Here is a 21964-nt window from a genome sequence, read left to right as displayed (position 1 = left end):
ACATTATCCCAGCTAAAAACACTCCCCCTCTAATAAACAGTTTGATTATATTCTCACATGTATGAGACTCTAAGTCCACCCCCCCCCCACTTCACTAACACTGGCTAACAGCAGCTAACAGAGGCTAATATATGCTATCAGCAGCTAACAGAGGCTAACAGCAGCTAACAAAGGCTATCAGCAGCTAACAGAGGCTAACAGAGACTAACATATGCTATCAGCAGCTAACAGGTGTTATCAGCAGTTAACAGAGGCTAACAGCAGCTAACAGAGACCAACAGCAGCTAACAGAGGCTAACAGCAGCTAAGAGAGGCAAAAAAGCAGTGATTATTGAGAGAAAGGTTTAGGATATCCTCATCAACTCGCCTCAAAGTTGTTGTCATCAGACAGAAGTGAGCTTCTCTGAATCGCTGACAGGTATTTGACTCCTTTCATAAAGTTTTATACTCTCCTCCAGACTAAATAGATGTGGACAGCCGATATAAACAGCGACTGTACCTAGCATTATGCACTTGAATTTGGACAGATATGGAAACAGAATTTCGTTGATCGCAATCTGCAGTCTACTGACATCTAACGGCACTTTACACACTGAGATGTGACCCATTTTTAGAAAATGCCTAAGTGGTGGCATTGATTCAAGAAGGTGCTTTAAACATTCCTCATCTATTTTTAGCCATATTGACATTACAGCATAACACTGTTGCTGCACATTCATTATGTGAATCTCCCATTCCAACACATCCCAAAGGGGGGCTATTGGACTTAGATCTGATGACTGTGGAAGCAGTGAAAATAACGGCATGTTCAAGAAACCAGTTAAAGATGATTTGGGCTTTGTGATGTAACACATTATCCTGCTGGAAGACAATATCAGAAAATGCACTGTGGTTATAAAGGGATGGACGTGATAATCAACAATACAAATACAATAATCTACAACAATCCACAGTTCGATTTATATAATTTCAAGGAACTTGCCATGCATAAACAAATTAAATACAAAGTGCATTTTTGTGGGCACTTCCGAGAAGCAGTTAAGGAGCTGTTAAATATTATGCTGTATTAATTCAAGATATTTACACAAAAAAACTTAAATCTAAATATTAATATTTCTGTTCTTACCCAAATCCCAAACCATTAACTACTAATCCCGTTGGCGGTTCCCTCTCTGGATAGCCCAAGGGACACCCTGACACACACACACACAGTAAGCTGGTCTTTGGGGAGCTGAGTCCGCCGCTTCAGGGGAAATAAGGAAAATTTCTTATTCTATTTAACGTAATAAAAATAATGACACAAAAGGAATTATCACCATGTAGTACAAGTTAATAAATCGCCTTATTGTCCTCACTGCATAATGATACAACAACAGATTCTGGAAGCATCTGAGGAATTGTGGGGTTCGTTGTGGGTTTGTCCTTTTCTTCCTCATCTTTGGCATTTGCCAGACATAACCTGCCAATCACACAGTTTCTGTACAGCATTTTCCAGACATTGCTTGTCAATCAAAAAGTGCAAGTGGCATCTTTTTCGTCAGGTGTTCTCTTAGAGTGAGTTTTGTCCATCCATGCAGCTGATGCTAATTATTACCCAATTTTTTATCTCTTCAGGCTAAAATAATAGGACACATCAAACATACTGCTTCCTCAGCTCCACAGGGGCTTTCCCCGAATGAAGGCTCGTCTGCATGACCTCGTGTTTAAAGCAGTAAATAAAACAGGTTTAATAAAGTGGCAACCAGCGTAAAGCTGTGAATCTGAAAAAAGAAAAGTGAAAGAGGTGCTGCTGAGATGCTTCAGGCAGTTTCAGAAAATTATCAATTTAACGCAACAGCAGTGCATGGCTGCTCTAAATATAAAGTCCGACCTGCATCCAAAATGAAAGAATTAAAATAGCACAGTGATAGATCTGATCACATCGGGCGTAGCAGTTCTGTGTCAGAAACATGGACATTGCGTCTTGATAAAAGCATCATTAGGGGCATTCGCGAATGTCTTCAGGGTTCTTGTGTTAACGCTGCAGACCAATTACAATCAAATCAAACATGCAAGGACTGTCTTCCTATATTTCTCTGTCCGCTTTTTATTTTTTCTTTAAATTCTGAGTTTCTCTGGGCCCCGCTGCCTCTTTCTACCTAGTGTAAATAATGTAATTTGTCACAGACAGGCCTCCGTGTAGGAGATGACCTTTCGAAACCTCACAGTAAATTGGCCCCGGCTAGCAAAGCTACGTCATTAGCCCTCTCTGTCTCTGTCTCGCTCTCACTTCCTCTATATCGCCCTGCTTTCAAATTCACTTTTATTACTTCTGTTTAATTTAAAAGTCAGTGTTTAATCTACTGTCCTGTGAGGCTAACTAGCTCTCTCTGTCTGTCTTTCTTTCTCCGCTATATCCCACAGTCACACACATAAAACCAAATCATAAAGCCCTGCCAGTGGGTCATTTTAAAGTCATATTAACTCTCTCGTTTGTTTAATATACATCAAATGTATTATAAATTCACTCTTGCACTAGATCAGGCAAACTACAAAAAAGGCTTTGGTCTGTATTGTGTACTGTACAGTTACAACTTTGCTTGTATTGTGTATTGTCAAATTGACACATAATAAAATATTTTGTCTGAGAGTTGTGCGGGCCTTCTGTAAAATGAATCAAATATTATATTGGCTGAACTACATTAAACATATGTTAAAGTATACGGTTGCATATCTGGAAAACGAGCACACATAAATGATAATGTAGCTAGCTAATATCTAGCTAGCCACAATTTATAAGAATCATAAACAATTTAGAACTTTTATTTGCAGAGAAAAATAAATTAAATAGCAGTCTTTGCTGATTGTTGACAGATTCAAAAGACTTATTTAATGATCGTAGACATCAGGGCTACTCTAAAGAATTTAACAAAATAAAAAATTGTAGCCTTCCCGATACTTGCATTCCTAGCCCTTTGAAAAATGCAAAACCACATCAAAATATCTTTAAAATGTTTTTTGGATTTCTGGATTTTTTCTGAGTTTCCAAGCCTTCTCTCCAAGGCCATAAACAGCCTGTAAACATGGTGGATGGATTTTAATCTATTTTTTATTTGTTTAGATGAAAAGCAGTAGGTGAACTAGCACTAACTAAAATCAGCCAATTAAAAACCTGATCATCCACACAATCCTGAGCTAAACATTGATAAAACATGAAGGGGATCCCCCCCCGCGTACCCCCTCTACTTTCTGCCTAAATAAATAATAGGCCTACTCATTACAGGTGCAGAGCAGGTTTGGGTTTACAGAAATAAACTTCTGCCAGAAACATCGCAACATTTTGGCATTTTCACCTTAATGATGTTGAACAAAATGAACCTGCTGAAACATTTAAGTTCAGAGGGTGAAAATGCACCACTAACACACAGCCCGACAGGATTCCAGTACATCTGCACATACCTGGATGTAAGTCGGCTTTCTGCCACCATAAAATACTCGCACGGACTTTTGGACAGACACAAAATGGGTATCAGCAGTATCACAAGTGCCAACTACAGCAGAGCAGAGAACTACTAGAGCACTGGGTTCAAGGCAGACTGAGTGTGTGCCTGCAAAGAAAGAGTGTGTCTGTGTGTGTGCGTGTGTGTGTTATCATTCCTCAGCACCATGCTCCTCTTGGCAGATGGCTGTGCCAACCCCGGGACACGACGTGTGTGTGTGTGTATTGTCTTGGTATCTTGGGGGCACAAGGGCAGAAGCTACCTGGTGTTGACTGCCAAGTCTCTCGTTCTCTTGTGCTCTCTCTTTTTATAAACCCTACAAACTCTCTCTCTCACACACACACACACACACACACACACACACACACACACACACACACACACACACACACACACACACACACACACACACACACACACACACACACACACACACTTCTACTGAAATGCCGTGCCCAGTCACGACTTTTATTGCATATGTGGTTGAATTTAGTTTTTAAGAAGGTCCAGCCATGGAAAACTGTGTAAAAGATACTGTAGACAGAGGTAGTACAATTTCCCCTTTATGCATTATTAAAGGGACAATTCACCAACAAACCTCATTTGTAGATTTTCCCTTGTCTGCAATGCTTTTTGTCTAACCAATGGAAGTGTGCAGCTAGCTAACAGCTAACTCGACTGAGCGGGAGAATCCGTGATTGTGTCAGAAATCCCTCACTGACTGATAAACCTGTAGATGGATTTATGTGTAGAAGATTATTTTGTGAGCTCAAACAAACAAAAATCCTTGCTGATGCTATTCAGTTAAGGAGCCATATGTGCAGATTGGAAGTTTCACTTTTTTTTTTTTACATATTCTGACCACATGCAGAAGAATGAAACACATGAAGACAGTTTCAAAGCCACACTTCATATCTCTGCTGTCAAACATTAATGGAGCTTAATTAAGAAAATTATTTGGGTTTGTTTTGGTTTTATGTTATTCTTTTCTTTTTAAAACCTTTATATTAAAATGTGTTATTTGTAAATAAATAACACATTTTAGGCAAAGGTTAAAATATCAATACTACAGTTTAAATATCAGGAGAGCAAATCAATATTTATAGGAAAATTTTATAAATACAGAAATAATAAATAGTAAATAATAATACAGTCACATATTGGGATACAAATTTTTAAGCATAGCATCCACCACTACGAACATTTATTTTTAATATTTCTGTAACAAATACATATACTGAGCATATTTTCTCTTTTTTGAAACTCTAGTGAAACGCCCGAAGGTCTTCTGTTCTTGAGCAGTGAGAGGTAATGTAGGATACTCTGAACAGTCTGTACAGGGTATATTAAATCCATTTGGCAGTGCTAAAAAATGGCAAACTCATTATTTAGTCCACTATGCTGGATGTTTCTTCCTGTTAAAAGGGAGTTTTTCCTTCCCACAGTCACCAAGTACTTTAACATAAAGAGTCATTGGATCATCGGGGCTTTCTCTGTTTTCTCTGCATTATTGTCGGGTCTTTACATAACAATATAAAGAGCCTTGAGGCAACTGTTGTAATTTGGCGCTATATAAATAAACTGAATTAAATATGGAGTAAGCATGAGTGAGCGATTGTGGACTGAGCTAACGCTTACATCCTGCTTCCTTCTTCATCATCATAGAGACGGAGTACTCTGATGACCATACATAAAACTGCTCACAACATGAATAAATGAATGAATGAATTATTGATACTTTGAGAACCAGACACATCTACAAAATTCCTTTGAAACAAGGAACTCCTGCCAAAACAGTTCAGATGGGAAAAAATGCATAAATGAATTTAATTAGTAGCAGTGACTGTTGTTGTAGCACTGAATGCGTCGCTCTCTACATAAAATGTTAAGCTCAGGTTAAGCGTGTACTCCAAGTTGTAACTAATAAGTCAATGTTATCACATATTCCTGATAATGTAATGTAATAACAATATTGTCCTGCTATCATGACACATCATTCTCCTGCCTGAATTAGTGTTACGGAGCAAACACTGCTTACTAATTCCAATAATTGCTAATGAGAATTTCCCAACAAATTAGTGAACGTTACTCCAAGCAAATACTTGATCAACTAATTAAACAAATTCTTAATTAGCTTTAACAACAAACTGGGGGATGTAATTTCAAGCAAGCTCTCTAGCTAATCTGACCCATTCCACCAAAAAAAATGAATATTATCTTAAGCTAATAGTGAGCTAATTAAATAAAGTCATTACTAAATAAACACGTACACTTTATAGAACTAGAAAGCGCTATGGCACAGTTTTCAGATATATGCAACACTCAGGTTATTTCCTGATGAGTTATGCTCCCCTGCTTAGATGTGTTTCAGAAATTCCGCCGCAGCTCATGCTTCCTTTATCTCTCCTCTGTGCGTTGTCTGATAAAAAAACTACCACAAAACTCATCTTTAAAAAGACATAAAAAACGACTTGTGGCAATAGAAACGTAGGTAAGTACGAGCATTAAGAGGTGGGAAACACTCTAAGACAATGACTATGCCGATAACAGAAGAGCAGCTACAGCACAACAGATCTGATCCCAGGGGAGAGATTTGTTTCAGTTCTGTACAGTTATGCTCAGCTTTATAGTCTAATTAACAGTTACAGGGCTTTTAGTATTGGCAATTGTGATTTTGGCGCAGCATTAACAGAACGATGTGAAACTACCTGTTTATTTCATAAGCCTCTTCACCTAAGTGTTAACACTGTTTGCTTTTTTAAATAACAATATTGCCGCTCAGAGAGAGATATCTCCGTCTAAGTACTTCGGCTGCACTCATGAGTGACTTTACCGCACCTCATTGAGCCACTCAGTGCCTTTTGGGTGTTACCATCTGAGGCTTGTCGTGGTCATTTGTTGTGTGAACTCTCTTTATTTATGATAACTGACTAAAAAGGTTTGGAGGGGTCTCAATGCAATTTTTCACTCCACAACTGAACACTTATTGGATTTATTCAGAGATTTGATGCAATTGAAAAGAAAGTTTGTGCACCTTACTGAGTATGGCGTCCTTTGGGCTAATTTTCTGTGGCATCGTACAAAATAGAGTCCGCAGCAGTAGAGGGAGGCCAATAGTATGCTTACACTGATAAAGATAAATGTTCTGCTGAGGATTTTTATATCCCATCCAGATGGTTACTCTTAATTTTCTTATAAGGCACTAAAGAAAGTGAACAGATGGTTTAGCTCTTTATATGGAGCGTGTGCAAATCCTACAATGTCTTTACTCCAACCCTCAACTGAGCCTCAGTTTACCTGCTAGTAAAGTTTCAACAGCTGACCTCTGTCTTTGTACGAGTTCTGTAATGTGATAACATAATTGGATTGTGTGTCAAACTGTTAATTCAAAGGCTTCATCAACTTAATTATGTTTCTTAAGAATAATGCAATTAAGTTTTCTCTTTCAGTACTTCAATGAAAAACAGCAGCGTCGTTTTTCAAGGCTGTAAGATCTTTAAAGACTAAAACAGAGTGTAAACTGTGAGTAGTAAGTGATAATAATATCTGAAACATAAGTAAAACACTTGAACTCTTCAGTTAATCTAGCTTTATGTTTTCATTTTGGATCCTAATACATCACATATGGTGTATTATCTGTTTACAGCTCGCAGTGTGGAGCACTAAATCCTAAAGGCTAAGCTAAGACAATATTTCGAGTTAATTTGGAGATTCTGATCATTGCTTCCTTGTTGAAATGTAAACACAGCCACAAAGACACATCTGTATAATTTTACATCAAAGTCTCCAATGGATCAACTCCTCACAATTGACTCTTTGGCAGAAATGTAGTAAGATTTCTGGTGTACATCAAATCAGACAAGTTCTTTCAAATCTGGAAACAATATCTTATAACAGCTCTAATCAAACATATTTGATCAGCAGTGCTTCTTAATGGCCCTGCGCATAGTGAAAAATGTCAATTGTTTCCATGAGACCCACAAAGAAGTATGACTTCTGCAGAACTTTGAAGAACATTTTAAACTCATTCTTGGGTTGTTTTAACTTTTTGGTTCAGCCTCTGGTCAATCACATGCTTCATTTGCAGCGTTTAGTAGGTGGAGACCAAAAAATAGCTAAAAGAAGAGCAGATTGTTCTACATGGTTGCAAGCTTTGGGAACATTTCACATGTATTGTTGAAGATTTTTCTGCAGGTTTTTGAATTCCTAGCAATTCCCCCTGTCAGTCTAAGCAACTATCTCCGATAAGCCTTGATAAAAGGTGCCGCTCACCCCCAATACACACACACACACACACACACACACACACACACACACACACACACACACACACACACACACACACACACACACACACACACTTGTGTATTTCTATCCTTGTGGGGACATCTCATTGACATAATGCTTTCCCTAGGCGTTTACCCTAAAAAATGAATGCCTAACCCTGATCCTTACCCTAAACCTAACCATAACCTAATTGTAACCCTGACACTAAAACCACATATTGAGTCTCAAAAATGCCTTCAAACTCGTGTGGACCGGGATTTTGGTCCTTACGAGGGCTGTTTGTCCCCACAAGTATAGTAAACTATCAATTTTTGGTCCCCATGAAGATGTTAATACCCGTACACACACACACGCACACACACACGCACACACACATGCACACACGCACGCACGCACGCACACACACACACACACACACACACACACACACACACACACACACTTTAATGACAGAGAAGTTAGTTCTAAAGACACAAACCTTTATTTCTGCTGCTATGCTGGAGAATTACAACAGAATAAAATGTATTTAAGATTAGCTCAGCCTTAAACATCTGCAGGAGTAATATTGATCCATGTAACACAGATGAGGAACATTTTTGCAGACTATGTTTTATAATATTTTAGGGACCATTTGCCAGTAATACAGTTTTATGTGTGTTTTCACAGTGTTCAAGTGTTCTACAGAGTCCTCCAGCACTCGTCATTATCAGGTCATGGTAAATATTTTGATAAATAACTATAGAAGTAATAATATTTGACAAGTCTTCAGTCAGGAGGGAGTGCTTGTTTATCGCCAATATTTTTTAATAATAATAATTCTGAATAATATTAATAATGTTAATATTAAGTACTAGTGACAGTTTCTTACCTTTCTGTTGTTTTCTCTTGTTCACTAACTGTGATGTCTTTGTTGATTTTAAACGTGCTGTAGAAATAAAACTGACATTGACATTATCCCATATAAGATTATTTGATTGGTAGATGGTTAATGAAATTAATGCTGCCTTATTTATGGTTTGAGTAAAATTTATAAAACACTTTTGAAAAAGCAAAGTTTCCTTTTATAACCTTGAGTTGCTTCCTTTTTCTTCATCTCTGCTTTTATTATCAGAGCAGATTTGTTGTGAACCTTTGATTTGATCTTGACTTGCATGAGGGTATTTGGTTTTTTGTGTAGCTTTGAATGAATATAATAAAGATAAAAAAATTGATGCTTTGAGTGTTTTTTTCTTTGTTTGTTTGTTTTTTCAGCACCACGGACAGTGACTGTTTCCTCCCAGATGGAGTCCAGGTGATCTGGCTACTTTTACCAGCTTCTTCACACCTGCTGACAGAGCTGGCGCTTCACAGCCCTGTGGGATAACTGTACCGCCAGTATGGGATAAAATGGATTTTTTTTTTCCCAGTTAGAAGATTTCTTTCAGTGTTATCTGCTGTCAGGTTGAAGCATTTGTTTGTGAATTCTTGGCAGTTTGGGATGAGACACAGCTTCCTTTCGCAGCCTCTGAGTTGCTGATGATGTGGGTGTGAAGTATCATCAAGTGGAGCTGGTTTGGCAAGCCTAGGCCGATCACACAGCAAGGATGGAAATTTCAGTGTGTGATGAATGATTTTGCGCTTATTGAGCTTGCACGTGTGAGTGAGCTGACTGAGAGCTTGGGAGGATTGATGGCAGATTGAATACCAGACTGTGAGAATGAACATCGAATGCATTGACTCTGTCACCTCCTTTCCCCAAAGATTCCATCACCGCTTCTTGTAGGTTTTCAAGAGCCGGACCTGAGTATTCAACTTTCTGAATATTTGATGGCTTGGTGGGTATTTAATCATCTACTGTGGGATTCAATTTTTTGGAATCCACAAATCTAGCACCTTTGTGGACAAACAGTTGCCACTACTCCACTACGACACACAAGGACAAGGAATTACTCACAGCCTCCTTGGCCAAGTTATTAAACCCCCAAATTGTCTCTGATTCACTCCTCAGTCTGTCTCTCTGTGCATGTATGTGTGAGAGATAAAGCGTTTTAAGTTCATAGAATAATCTGCCACGTGAATGTGTGTGTGTGATTGTAGGAATGCTACTAATAATCTTTGTAATCCTTCAATAGTCAGTAAGACTAGAAAAGTGCTATAAAATTACCAAACATCATTCATCACTTTGTGATAAAATAGCTGAAATAACAACATAGACTGTACATTAAAGATGGACATGGCCACCATGACATCACCCATTAGTTTGTAAACAACTGGTTTAAAGCCTTGAGTTCAGCATTTGTGCCACTTTTCAAGTTTTAGAAGTTTTGGAATAATAAGCGATGATATTTTGGATGAGACGGTGGAGTGGGGAGGCAATCAGCTCATGTTAATTAGGCTGGTGAACTGAATTGTGCATCCATACAGTTGGTGCATCACATAGGTACAGACAACCTGCTAATTATTTTTAACAAATAAATAGAATAAACATATTATTTCTGTCATCAGTGTTCAATGGATCAGTCTGGATCTCACTGGGCAAGCAAGGAAAGCAGTGCTTGCCCAGTGAGTTTAACCTGCAGTTAAATAATATTAAGGCATTAAAATGTTCAATCCCTCTGTAAAAGTCACCACAGGCCACTCGTCTATACCAATAACCATTTGTCAGTCAGCACAGGTGGTTGATGACAAACAGGCGTAAACCTTCATATAACTTAAAATGGAGACGTAAACACACACTATTATCATAAACAGGGAACAGGGAAGTATCCAACTTCTATCACATTATAAACATGTTTAATTCTGATGTAAAGAGGGGATTTAAGCAGGCGAGCCTATGTGGACTGACTTGCTTTTGTGTTGTGTTGGCTTCATTTTACAGCCCCGCAGTTTGACTATCAGCAAACCTGTTTAATTTAACTTTACATGTATGATGATTTTAAATAAAATTTGTAAAAATATCTTTAATTATTAAATGCAAAAGACAAATTACTTTACAAAGTCACCCCCCTCCCCCGCCCAGCTGAAGACGCAATGATATGGTCGTTAATACAAAAAAAGAGAAACACGATATTTGGGACAGCCATGGTGTATTTCCCCCCGGATTGTTCTGAAAAGAGAGCTTTGATTACACCTTTGAACAACAATCTTTTCTTTGTCTTCCAGCATTTAAACAACAATAATAAAAAAAGATTAATAATCGGTGTTTCTTCCCGCAGATGTGAACTTTTAGGCTCCAAAACACGCAGCTGGAAACTTATCATTGCATGCTGAGGATATGTGTAATCAATTCTCTAATTAACTACTTAAATGGTTCAACCAATCACCATCAGCATCAATTAACATTCAAAGCGATCTCCCCCAGATTCCACTGCCATGATTAGCCGGCTACATGATGGGCAATTACAGTGAGGAGCATGCGACGCTCAATGCAAGCCATATTACAATCATACAAAAGCCTTCAGATCTCCAAGCGAGAGAACGAAACGAGGCAAGATGGGAGGAGGGAGAAAGAGCAACAAAGAGGAGAAGAGATGAAAGGGTATTTCTTCAGGAGGAGGAGGAGGAGGAGACCTACAGTGTTCGTTCAGATTTAACAAAGGGGGGAGCTTCAAGATTGTTTTCTCTTTCTCAGCTTTTTTTTTTCTTCTTAAAGGGAAAATCTACTGTCAAACACCAGCCACACATCAATGGTGCGTGACAGACTTTTAACTCCAATCTGAGTGATTTTCGTGGTTTCTATTGAAGGTGCGTGTCGTCTTTTATGCCTGTAAAATCCATTGTAAAATTTCAGGAGGAAGATCTATTTGAAAATAACTCGCTGCATTCTGGTTCCCATCTTCCAGCGGTGCCGTTATCTTTGTTATCAACTTGGACAGCTGAGCCCATTTGAACATTTATTAGCACAGAGTCGCCAGCAACATCAAAAGCGGCTTTTAGAGATGTTGGTACAAGCCGATGGTTAAGAGACGATATCGGACAGGAAAAGCATAAAAAAGTTGGCCTCCATTCTCAACTGAAATATGCTTCAATTGAATTTCAGCTGAATTTATTTAGCTGTTTTTATTGATTTATGGTTGTTTGGGTAACGGTGCTTTTGGATGGTCTTTACTTAACCCTCTGAGGTCTAAGCCGTCATTGGTGATGAGCCCTCTCCAACCCTAACCCTAATTCTAACCCAGGGCTAGATGAATCTTTTTGTATTGACCTGTTCTTCCAAGGCTTGTAAATCAGGGAAAGAATCATTCTCATCGAAAGCTATTCACATTTTTTTCCCCCAAATCTCCAAAATAAAGGATAACGGTTACCACCTGTGATGACTTAGACTTCACCAGGTTTAGGTCTTCTATGGTTTTCCACCTGTCATAAGTTCATAAATTGAAGAGTTAACAAACTAAGAGCACGTGGGTGGGGTATTGTTAAATCTGACAATCTGATTGTCAGATTAAACTTGATTTTGAATCATCTTGTGTCTTCCAAACTGACGACATTGAAATGTCAGGTACATTTCATACGCACTCTTATTTTTAAATAGATACATTTAACACATGAAGGGATTTGGCTTTTTCAAGACACCAGGATGGATTGTGCACTTCTACTGATTGGAAAACTTTGCCTGTTTTGCTTATGGTGAAAAATAATTAGCCTGAATATTTTCTGTTGCAATATGTTGACTATGATGGCTGATGTGATTGAACAAACATATAGGACCATTTTTATCATTACATTTTGCTTTTATTTTAATCATATAGGGGCCTCCCTGTTTGAGAATCACAGTTGGTACTTGTAAAGGGTTGAACGGCTCCATGAGGAGAGTCTCCTTCCTGTTGTGTTGAGCTAGAGCTGAGACTTCTACACTGATGGTGTCTGAGATTCTTATCAGTACAGCTAGTGAACGTAGTGAGGCAGAGACCTGTTGTGCAGTTGATGTCGAGTACTACAGGAAAAAAAACGCAAGTGTACAAGACTCTGTTTTCCTGCTGCTCCCACCAGTTTATTGTAGAATCTCTGAGAATTACTCAACGTTTGCTTCCTTCTGTTGCTTTTTGAATTGGAAATGTGAATATGACGCCTTTCTATTTAGGTTCATTCAGTTTTTATGTTCATTAGAAATTGTTCAAAATAAAGATTTGATTCAAATTCTTCAATATTCTGACAATCTGCAGGTTTAAATAAGCCAACTCTACTGACTTCTGTGAGAAGCAGGAAATTAACACGCCCTGCCAAAGTGCCACACTTTAACAACATGACCAGCACTGCGAAGGAAACTGGCAAATCCTGGTGCTTCAACCCTACGTAGGGCTTCTCATAAATAAAATCATTGCTTACACTGTGGACCCCAGTGCTCCATTTTTCTTCTTCTACAAACATAAAAGATTAGGATCGCATCTGACACGTTAATATGATTTGCTATAGGAGAAAGCATTTTTCTTCCAGCTTCTTGTGACTCCCTCAAGGGCACTTGGATGAGTCCAGACCCCTAGGGTGGCACGTGCTGGCTGTAATACACCCACAGACAGCTACATAAACAGACCTGGCGTGATGTTTCCAGATTGTGACTGTTTAATTCTAAATGAGGGAGAAGCTGATCGACACACATAAGCTGCCTTCATTGTTCTGCAGTTTCCTAAAAACATTTTTTCTTGTATTTTCTTCATATTCTTTCTGGCCTAAAAGCCGTTTCAGTGTGAGCCCAATTTCCCATCAGGACCACCTGACAGCTCTGGTGTGATGTAGTGGTGGCAGGGGGAGGGTTACATGTGTAGACACCCCGAGCTTGTTGTTGAGCCCTGAGCAGCTCCACTCCAGCAGCGGGGGGTTAAGTACCTTGCTCCAGGGTCCTTCCACGGTAGCTGCTGAGGGACAGCAGTGTGTGTCACTTTCCCCACTCAGACTCTCCCTGCTGGAATACGCATTCAAAACAGCAGCGTGGTTGCCAAGTTATTGTGCTCCCTCTGTAATACACAGTTAGACTGGAAAGGCTGACTGTTATATAGACCTTACTTCCTACAGTCCTCCTGAATGTTTCCACCAAGTGACAAGAAATATGCAGCATGAAGTGAGACACTTGATAATCTTTTAATAAAAGCTGATATTTTAAAAATGCTGTTGATCCAGAAGAATAAAATCATATATATATTTATATAGATATGACATGCATACATGACGGCATGTATGAAGCATTCTGCCTGCATTGTTTCTGATCGTGCACATGACTCTGCATCAGATTGCTGAATTGGTAAGTGGAGCAATTATTTTAAAAAATTCCAGGCTTGATGATAAATGGCTGATTGAAAGGCAAAATTAATTACTTTGAATTAAAAAAAAAATTGTAATATGAATTGCAGTTGAAGCTGTGACCTCAACAGGAAGCTGCCCACCAGTACAACCAGAGCCTGACAAAGTGTTCTGAAAGGTTCAAATTGCCCCTCCATTACTTTCCACACGCCCAGTTTCTGCACAAATGAGTGCGAGAATAAATTCCAAATCACGCTGAGAGACTGAATTATGTTTAACTTCTTGCAGATTCCAGCCTCTCTATCATCTTTTTGAAAACCCCAGCATCTTTTTAGGCCTCCATAGTGTTAAAAGCCTTAAAAAGCACTTCTCCCCATGTGGCTCTTTGTTCTTATGTCCTCTACTGCATAGAAAATGACTTCACAGAGGCATGCAGGAGGAGCAGAATCCACAAGAATGACTTTCATTATAGATGATAGTACCACTGATACTGATTAATAGTATCATACAGATTTTAGAGTTTTATAAAGGGGCAGCGTGGTGGTGCAGTGATCGGCGCCTGTCGCCTCCCATACAATTATACTGCACTGCACACCCATGCCTTTTAATGCATAAATAATACCATAAATACTTTGTGACAGTATCCAATAGAGCAACAGGAGACTTCAGTTCCAGTGTCTTGGACTACAGCTGGTGACAGTAGACCTTGTGCTCTTTGGGAACCCAGCAAGATCTGCTTTATGTGGCCTTCCAAGTCACAGCACATCTCCAGACACCAGGGGGAATCGGACACATTCGAGGACTGTCACGACAACAACCAGACCAGCCCGCCTATGTGGAAACACTGTACTGTAAAGCCTGGAGCAGCCACTGGATTTTCAAAATAAGCAACCGGACCATCCAGAAGTAAGTCATGGATGGATGGTCAAAGTAAAAATAAGCCTCAAAATATAAATGTGTGGGATTCAGTGCAGGAAGGTTCTGGTGGAGGTTGTAAATTGTAATTTCGCTTGTTAACCCTGTGATGGGTGACCTGTCCATGATTTCCACCTTTTCTTGCCCTATGATCAGCAGAGATCTAATTAATAATATCATCTTAAATGTTTTTCTTTATTGGTGAACTATAACATTTTCCCAACATGTCCTGAAATGAATCTACTTTATGCAGCTATTCAAGTTAGAAAGCATCACCTCAATGCACTTTTCTAGTCTCGACCTAACATTTAAGCCTTTGGAAGCTCCCACACAGACGGTACATGCAAACTCCAAACAGAACGGTCCCAGGAAGGGACGAACCCAGAACCTTCCTGTTGTGAGACAGCAGTATTAACCGCTTCACCACTGTGCCACTCGTGTGCTGCACTTTAACAGGATGGCAGGAGGTAGAGCAGGTCATCTATTATTCATGAAGGTTGGCGGTTCGATCCTTGGCTGCTCCGGTCTATGTGCCAAATTCTCCTCAGGCAAGATACTTTCTCTTGATGCATTCATCAGAGTGTGTTTGTGTGAGTGAAAGAAAGCACTTAGATGTAGAACAAAGTGCTTTGAGTGCTACATAAGAAACAGTCCATTTAATGTCTTGCCATAGATATCAGGTCCTGATATATAAACAGCGAGCAGATACCAGCTGACTTATGTGCTGATTTTCACTGAGGATCATTTTCAGTGAGAGTGGATGGATCCAGAAAAATGTTTACTGCTTTTAAAATTAGAGTCAAGTGTTCGTCCTGACTGTCAACTAATGAGTTCAGCTCTGAATCAACAACAACAACAACAACAACAACAACAACAACAAACGGACCAAGTGTGCCAAACAACACGAGGCTGATACAGACCTCTCAATGCTGTCAACAGTACTGGATTTAAAGATGGGGATGATCTACTTTAAGCGTTTACAGTAACAACCACTTTGCAGTGATGCTCAGTCAACACACGGCCAAACACTGACTGAGCGTCATCACTCCATCGCTATGCCTCCATGGATGTGACGCTGCGCCTTTACACCTGCGCTGCACCAGGTGAGCTGAACTGAAATGTCACCAGGACACGTGATTCTTTAGGGACTGAAATGGAGCAAACACTAAACTGCCCAAACTTGTGGGGACGCAGTTCATTCACGTTTACGCCGATCCCTCCATGCTCAGCGCTCCGCCACACTCCCCGGTCTCACGTTTACGCCGAACGTTTTATTTTTATTTATTATTATTTTTAATTTCACAACGAAACAGTAAAAAGCCGGCGTTGCACTGGCTGCCTATAGTGTGTGCGTGTGTGTGTGTGTGTGTGTGTGCATGCCTCCCGGTTCATCTCCAGCAACAAGGGCAGCTTTACGGTGACAAAGAAAGACGGTGTGCGCGATTTCTCCGAGACTCAGTTTGGCTGCATCTCCAGACAAAAATACAAGAATCTTTATTTATACCCCAGAAAGCATGTCCGGCCATCCCTCCACAATAAACACACATATGCATGCATTTTATAAACACACACACACACATAAGAATCTAAAGCTGCGCGCACAGGACTTACCATGGTTGTTCAAGCTCCCAGTCTCTGAAAAAGTCGAATTCAAAGAGATCCATTGCCGCTTGGGCTGGTGCTGTTGGTGGTTAAAATCCAAAGGTGGTGCTACGCGGTTCTACATAGGCTACTGACACTGAGTGTGTGTGTGTGTGTGTGTGTGTCAGAGAGAGAGAGCGAGGGAGAGTAGACACAAGCTGCTGCCGCTGCCAGGAAGCTGCTACGTGGTCGAGGCAAGCTGACAGCCAGGCAGAGGTGGAGGGAGGGAGCGCTCTCTCACACACACAGACACACACACTCATGCTGTGGGAGACAAGTCACTGCAAAAATGTTCTTCATAACAAGCAGAGCTATTTATATTGCACATTTGACCAAAATAAATGTGTGAATCAGTCACTTGACAGCAGCTGGAAAATGGTTTAAATGCCGCCCTTAAAAAAAGTGCCGTGTAATTGTGCAAGGTGTTGACATGTGAGGTTTTTAATCTTCATCAGGCAGGAAGCCACACATATGACACCACACCTCTGATCTGATCACAAGGTGCCCCATACCTCTAAACTTGACAGTCACCCCGTGTACACAACACAAAAGATTTCTTTTTGTGTGTTTTCACACTCCTTGAAACAGAAAATTACATTAGACTTTCTTCTGTTAAGAGCCTTTGTGCACACAGCAATGCATAAATACACTGTGCACCATAAAATGCTACAACCAGGATTTTCAGAGACACAAAGGTTGTTAGCTAAGATCTGAACCTGTTCATGCATTTAACTTTAATTCAATTCCTTTTTGTGTAGATCTCAGCACCCTAATGTCTAATAGGCCGGTATAACTTGAGGTTAATTCAAACTAGGCTTTCACAATGGACCTAGCATGATTTGTGCTTTTATGATGAGTGAAAAATCCTTGTAAGCTGATTCCCAAATCCCCCAAATATACAGAGGGCTTAACCCATGACCTCTTTGTGAAAAAACAACAAATTCTTACCAACTACGACCCTGCCCAAGACCTCTTTTTCAAAGACTCAAGACACACACACACACACACACACACACACACACACACACACACACACACACACACACGTACACACACACAGTGTGTGTGTGTACAGGCAAATAAACTCACAAAGAAGCAAACACTCTTTATTGGTAAGCATTAGAACAATATATCAGCTGATAATGGCAGATCTGCTTCAGCTCCCAGCAGCACATGTAGCAGAGCAGCATCACAGCTGTGCACACGGTGAAGCTACAACCAGAGATTTCGAAGTATGTAAATAAATATAAAATATATCAGCCGATGCTGTAGAAATCCAGTGTATTTCTACAGCAGCCTACAGCTGACAGACAGCACTGGCGTGGCTGGCTGGCACTGTCTTTGTGATAAATGATTTGTACCAATGAGCTGGAGACACAAATCCCTCAGGAGGGGCATCTGGTGTGTAATCATGCTAAAAACAAACGTGTGAAGCTACATGCTGTGATGACCCGTTTGTGGATAAGGGAGCAGGGAACGAAACTTTTTTGGACGTCTTCACCTGAATGCATATTTGTAGCCAGCAGAGTCTGAATTCTGTGGAGTCTTTTATGCTAAGCTCCTGAGTTTGTGATTTCTATAAAAACCTGTTTGCTTTTTGAGCAAACTGGGATTATTTGAAAGAGTCATTTTAAGTGTTTTTTGGATTTTTGTGTGCTGCATGATTAAAGTGTCTGATTTGGAGGCTTTCTTGCTGAAACCTTGTTACTTTGTGACGAACGATAAAGCCACTGAAAACCTGAACTTCAAAAGGCAAAACTTTCACTGGCGGTGCAAACAAGTTTACCGCCGGGTGAATGGAAATTGCCATTTGCTTGATGATGATCAGCACATTGGCTGCTCAGGCAGCTGTGGTTATTCTGTTTCTGTACTTTACCTGAACGGAGGATTGGATGTCATAGAAGAAGGAAATCCTCTGTCCATGAAGTCCAGGTGGTCTTTGAACCCCTCACAAAGCAGCCGTGTGCCTTCTTTTAACCACCACACCTTTGTTTCGGATGAGCCGAGCTAGCAGCTTAGCATCCTCGCGCTCTTTTTCTGCAACACATGCCCGGCGGCACGTTTTACTGTTTACGCCTCGCTATGAATAACGATTGACCAGATGGTTGAAACTTCTCACTCAGCATGTGCCGTAGCTGTAACTGAGGCTCCATTGTGACGTCACTGTCCTCTCCTTTAAAAGAAATAAAGAAATAAAAAAGAAGCTTGAAGAGGGGGAAGTCCAAGTGGATCGGGAATAAGATTTGAAGAGATTCTGCAGGCTGTGCGTTGGCGTGTCACTTTGTGTATGTGTGTGAATATTTCGGTGTGGTCTGGGGCAACATGCCAACACTAGTCTGCATCACACTGGAAAAACAATAGCAGAGAAGAGAAAAGATGGAAACCATGGAGGATGATGGGAAGACGAGATTGCTGTCCTCTAGCAACAGTGCAAATGAAAACAGTTTCATGACCTTGATCAAATCCAGACATTTCAACCTCAAAAAACTCTGCACATCTCCAGACCTTAAAAACATCACATCAAAATTCAAACATTTCTCAAGGATTTAAAGCACCTGAAGGACCACCGGTTTGTGCGTGTGAGAGAAACGCCGCCCAAAACTAGGTCAGACAGAGAGACAGGGAACGACAGGGAACGACAGGGGCGACGGAGAGGAGAAGGATAAAAAAAGACAGAGGACAGTTTAAGAAAAAAAAGAAGCAATTGTGGGGTGAGCTAATGAAGAATCTGATGATAAAGAGATGGATGAACGTGAAGGGAAAATGTAATTAAGGCCAAATCTGTCTTTCCTTTCCTGTTCATGCCATGCTACGCAGCCTTCGCAGAGGAGTGTCTCTTTGTTTGTTTAGAGATTTTTAATTGTTTTTGTTTGTGTCATTTGTGATGTTGTTTGAAGCCACAGTCAGTGCCAGTAATTTATATTTAAATGATGGCACGGGAGTTAGTCTTTCACACACACACACACACACACACACACACACACACACACACACACACACACACACACTGAGCTGGAAAAGAAATACAAACTGATAAAATAGTCAGGAAGAACCAAGTTCTGTGCTTTGAGCTCATTATACTTGCTGTGTATCTTGCAGAAGTTGAGAAGTGCATGTCATGAATTTTCAATATGAGCCCAGGCTCTTTTTTTTTTTTTTTTAATCCTTTTCCCATGCGCCTCTCTCTCTTGCTCTCTGGTAGCAGGGAGGCAACACAGTGCTACAGCTCCCCCATGTGGCTCAAAGTAAGAATTGCAGAAGGAGGAAGCCGATAAAACACTGTTCATTCTCTCATAGCTCACACACAAGCTTTAAAGGCTTTGGAAAAAAACAAATTTTTAGAGACGATACAAATCAATATCATAATCAAGCGGTAGCTTTTCTCAATCAAGGAACCAGCTGGATCTAGCCTGCTGTGCACAGGTGGACAAATTAGATGAGAAAACAACTGGAGGTTTGAGCAGCTGACGAGTAACCTGCAGGTTGCTGAGATGATTGATTTGCACAAGAAAGTGCACCTTTTAAGGTGTCAGGACATAATAAAACAAGTCGCCTGGCCCATTTAAATGAGGTAAGTACATCTTCAGAACAGCGGAGGAGGAAAACCATCAGCAGTGATCTTAAAGAAACAATTGTCACTGCCCAACAATCTGGGAAAGGTTATAAGGTCGTTTCCAGACAGTCTGAAGTCCATCAATCTTTTGTGAGAAAGATTATTCAGAAGTGGAAAATATTCACAACCACCAATCTTCACAGGAGTGGATGTTCCAGGAAATTCACCCCAATGTCAGGCTGTGCAAAAAACACTTTCTCTCTGAAAAGAAAACAGCAGCAAAACTTACTTGGAAAGCTGCATCGCAACAAACCACAGGACTGCTGGAATTTCCAAAGTGGAAATGTCTGACCATAATGGACAGCACCTGTTCTGTTTTCAATATGTTCATATGCTAATGACACAAATAAGTGTAAAGTGTATTTCTATTGTTATACATCGGAAAATTGTGAATCTTTTATTTTGACATCTGGATAGACAGGAAGGCTTTTATTTTGACATGTGTATAGACAGGAAGCAGGAAATGCAGAGAACAGTGGGAAAAGCATGGCTACAACTTTGTAATCATTCATGTGGAATCCAAAGCAATCCTTCAAAGGAGTCCTTCAGAAAGCAATAGTCTTTCACTCCAGTTCAATGATGTCAGTGCAAGATGATTGCTATGTTTGGAGTCATTAAAGGAGCAAGTACGCTCACCTTCCTGGCTCTTGAAAAGGAGTTTGGCTGGCTGTTTATCTATGTTCACACTCAGGGAGTTTAACACATAGAGAGAACAGTACAGTGAAAGACTATATTCGTCAGAGGGATTCTCCAGCATAGTTATGGATACCAAAATGGACGACAAAGTGTCATCGGTCTCCAGCTCCAAGCGCACCTCTTCTTCAAAGCATTCAGTAGCCAGCGCCGCTGCAAAAGCCAGAGCTATCGCTGAAGCTGCACGCACCAGGGCCACATTTGCACAGAGAGAGCTTGAAATAAAAAAAACAAAAGGCCAAGTTGGATTTAGAAAAGGCTACTCTTGAGGCAGATCTAGAAGCATTGGAACTTGAAAAAGCAGCTGCCGTTGCTGTTGCTGAGGCTGAGGTTTTAGAAGCAGCAGCAGCCATAGACTGTGATGATATACACAGCAACAGGAGTGGCATCTCACCTTTGTCCATAAAACAGCAAACCGAGGCATACCTCGAAGATCAAGCTCGAATCAGTTTTAAACCTGCCATAGATTCTCAAGCCACACTGAGTCCCATCTATGTTAAGAAAGCATCGTTGTCAACAAAACAAGAACTCCCAGAATCCAACGTAGAATATAACACTTTATCTACAAACCCTGGTTACTCACAGCTAAGTGAGCATCAGCCAACTACAGGACAGCAGCCATTCTCGCCTCAGCCCACTCCATTGAGCCCTCGCTATTTTTGTAAGGCATCTTTAGAACGCAGTCCACACATCAGGCATTCAGATACTTCTCAAAGGAACAGCATACAGCAAAACTCTCAGACTCCATCTACAGGCATGTTAGACTTTGCAAAGTATCTGGCACGCAGGGAATTAGTAACCACAGGTCTCACTAAATTTGATGATCAGCCAGAAGGCTACAGAGCTTGGCGGTCATCCTTCCTCAGCACCATTCAGGATTTGGAGCTGACAGCCAGTGAAGAGTTAGATCTACTAGTAAAATGGCTCGGCAAGGAATCATCAGAACATGTAAAAAGGATCCGTGCTGCTCATATCACTAACCCTGAAGCTGCGCTTAATTTGTCATGGTTGAGACTTCAAGAATGTTATGCAACCCCAGAAGTGATAGAGTGTGCTCTCTTTAAGCGACTGGACTGCTTCCCTCGCCTCACGTTGGGAGAAAACATAAAACTAAGGGAATTGA

The 21964-nt window shown here is 40.4% G+C and overlaps 1 protein-coding gene and 1 long non-coding RNA gene across 2 annotated transcripts in view; one reads left to right on the top strand and one right to left on the bottom strand.

Moving 5' to 3' along the window:
- Window positions 1-16695, bottom strand: part of aff2 (AF4/FMR2 family, member 2) — a 223691-nt gene extending 206996 nt beyond the window's left edge. Inside the window, exon 1 of the mRNA XM_086306075.1 lies at window positions 16506-16695. Within this exon, the coding sequence (XP_086162201.1) occupies window positions 16506-16558 (53 nt within the window). The 5' untranslated portion in view covers window positions 16559-16695. The remainder of the gene's footprint in view (window positions 1-16505) is intronic.
- On the top strand, window positions 209-10257 carry LOC147337556 (uncharacterized). The gene is made up of 3 exons (XR_015124832.1): window positions 209-418; window positions 8433-8482; window positions 9018-10257. It is a non-coding gene; the product is annotated as an uncharacterized LOC147337556 (long non-coding RNA).
- Window positions 16696-21964: the final 5269 nt, after the last annotated feature.

Source organism: Aulonocara sp. 'chitande type north' Nkhata Bay, linkage group LG2 (genome assembly GCF_057382095.1).
Source record: "Aulonocara sp. 'chitande type north' Nkhata Bay isolate Kocher_YH1m ecotype deep benthic linkage group LG2, A_spYH_male_GT1.1, whole genome shotgun sequence".
NCBI lineage: Eukaryota > Metazoa > Chordata > Actinopteri > Cichliformes > Cichlidae > Aulonocara > Aulonocara sp. 'chitande type north' Nkhata Bay.
This window is presented reverse-complemented; position numbering and strand designations above follow the sequence as displayed.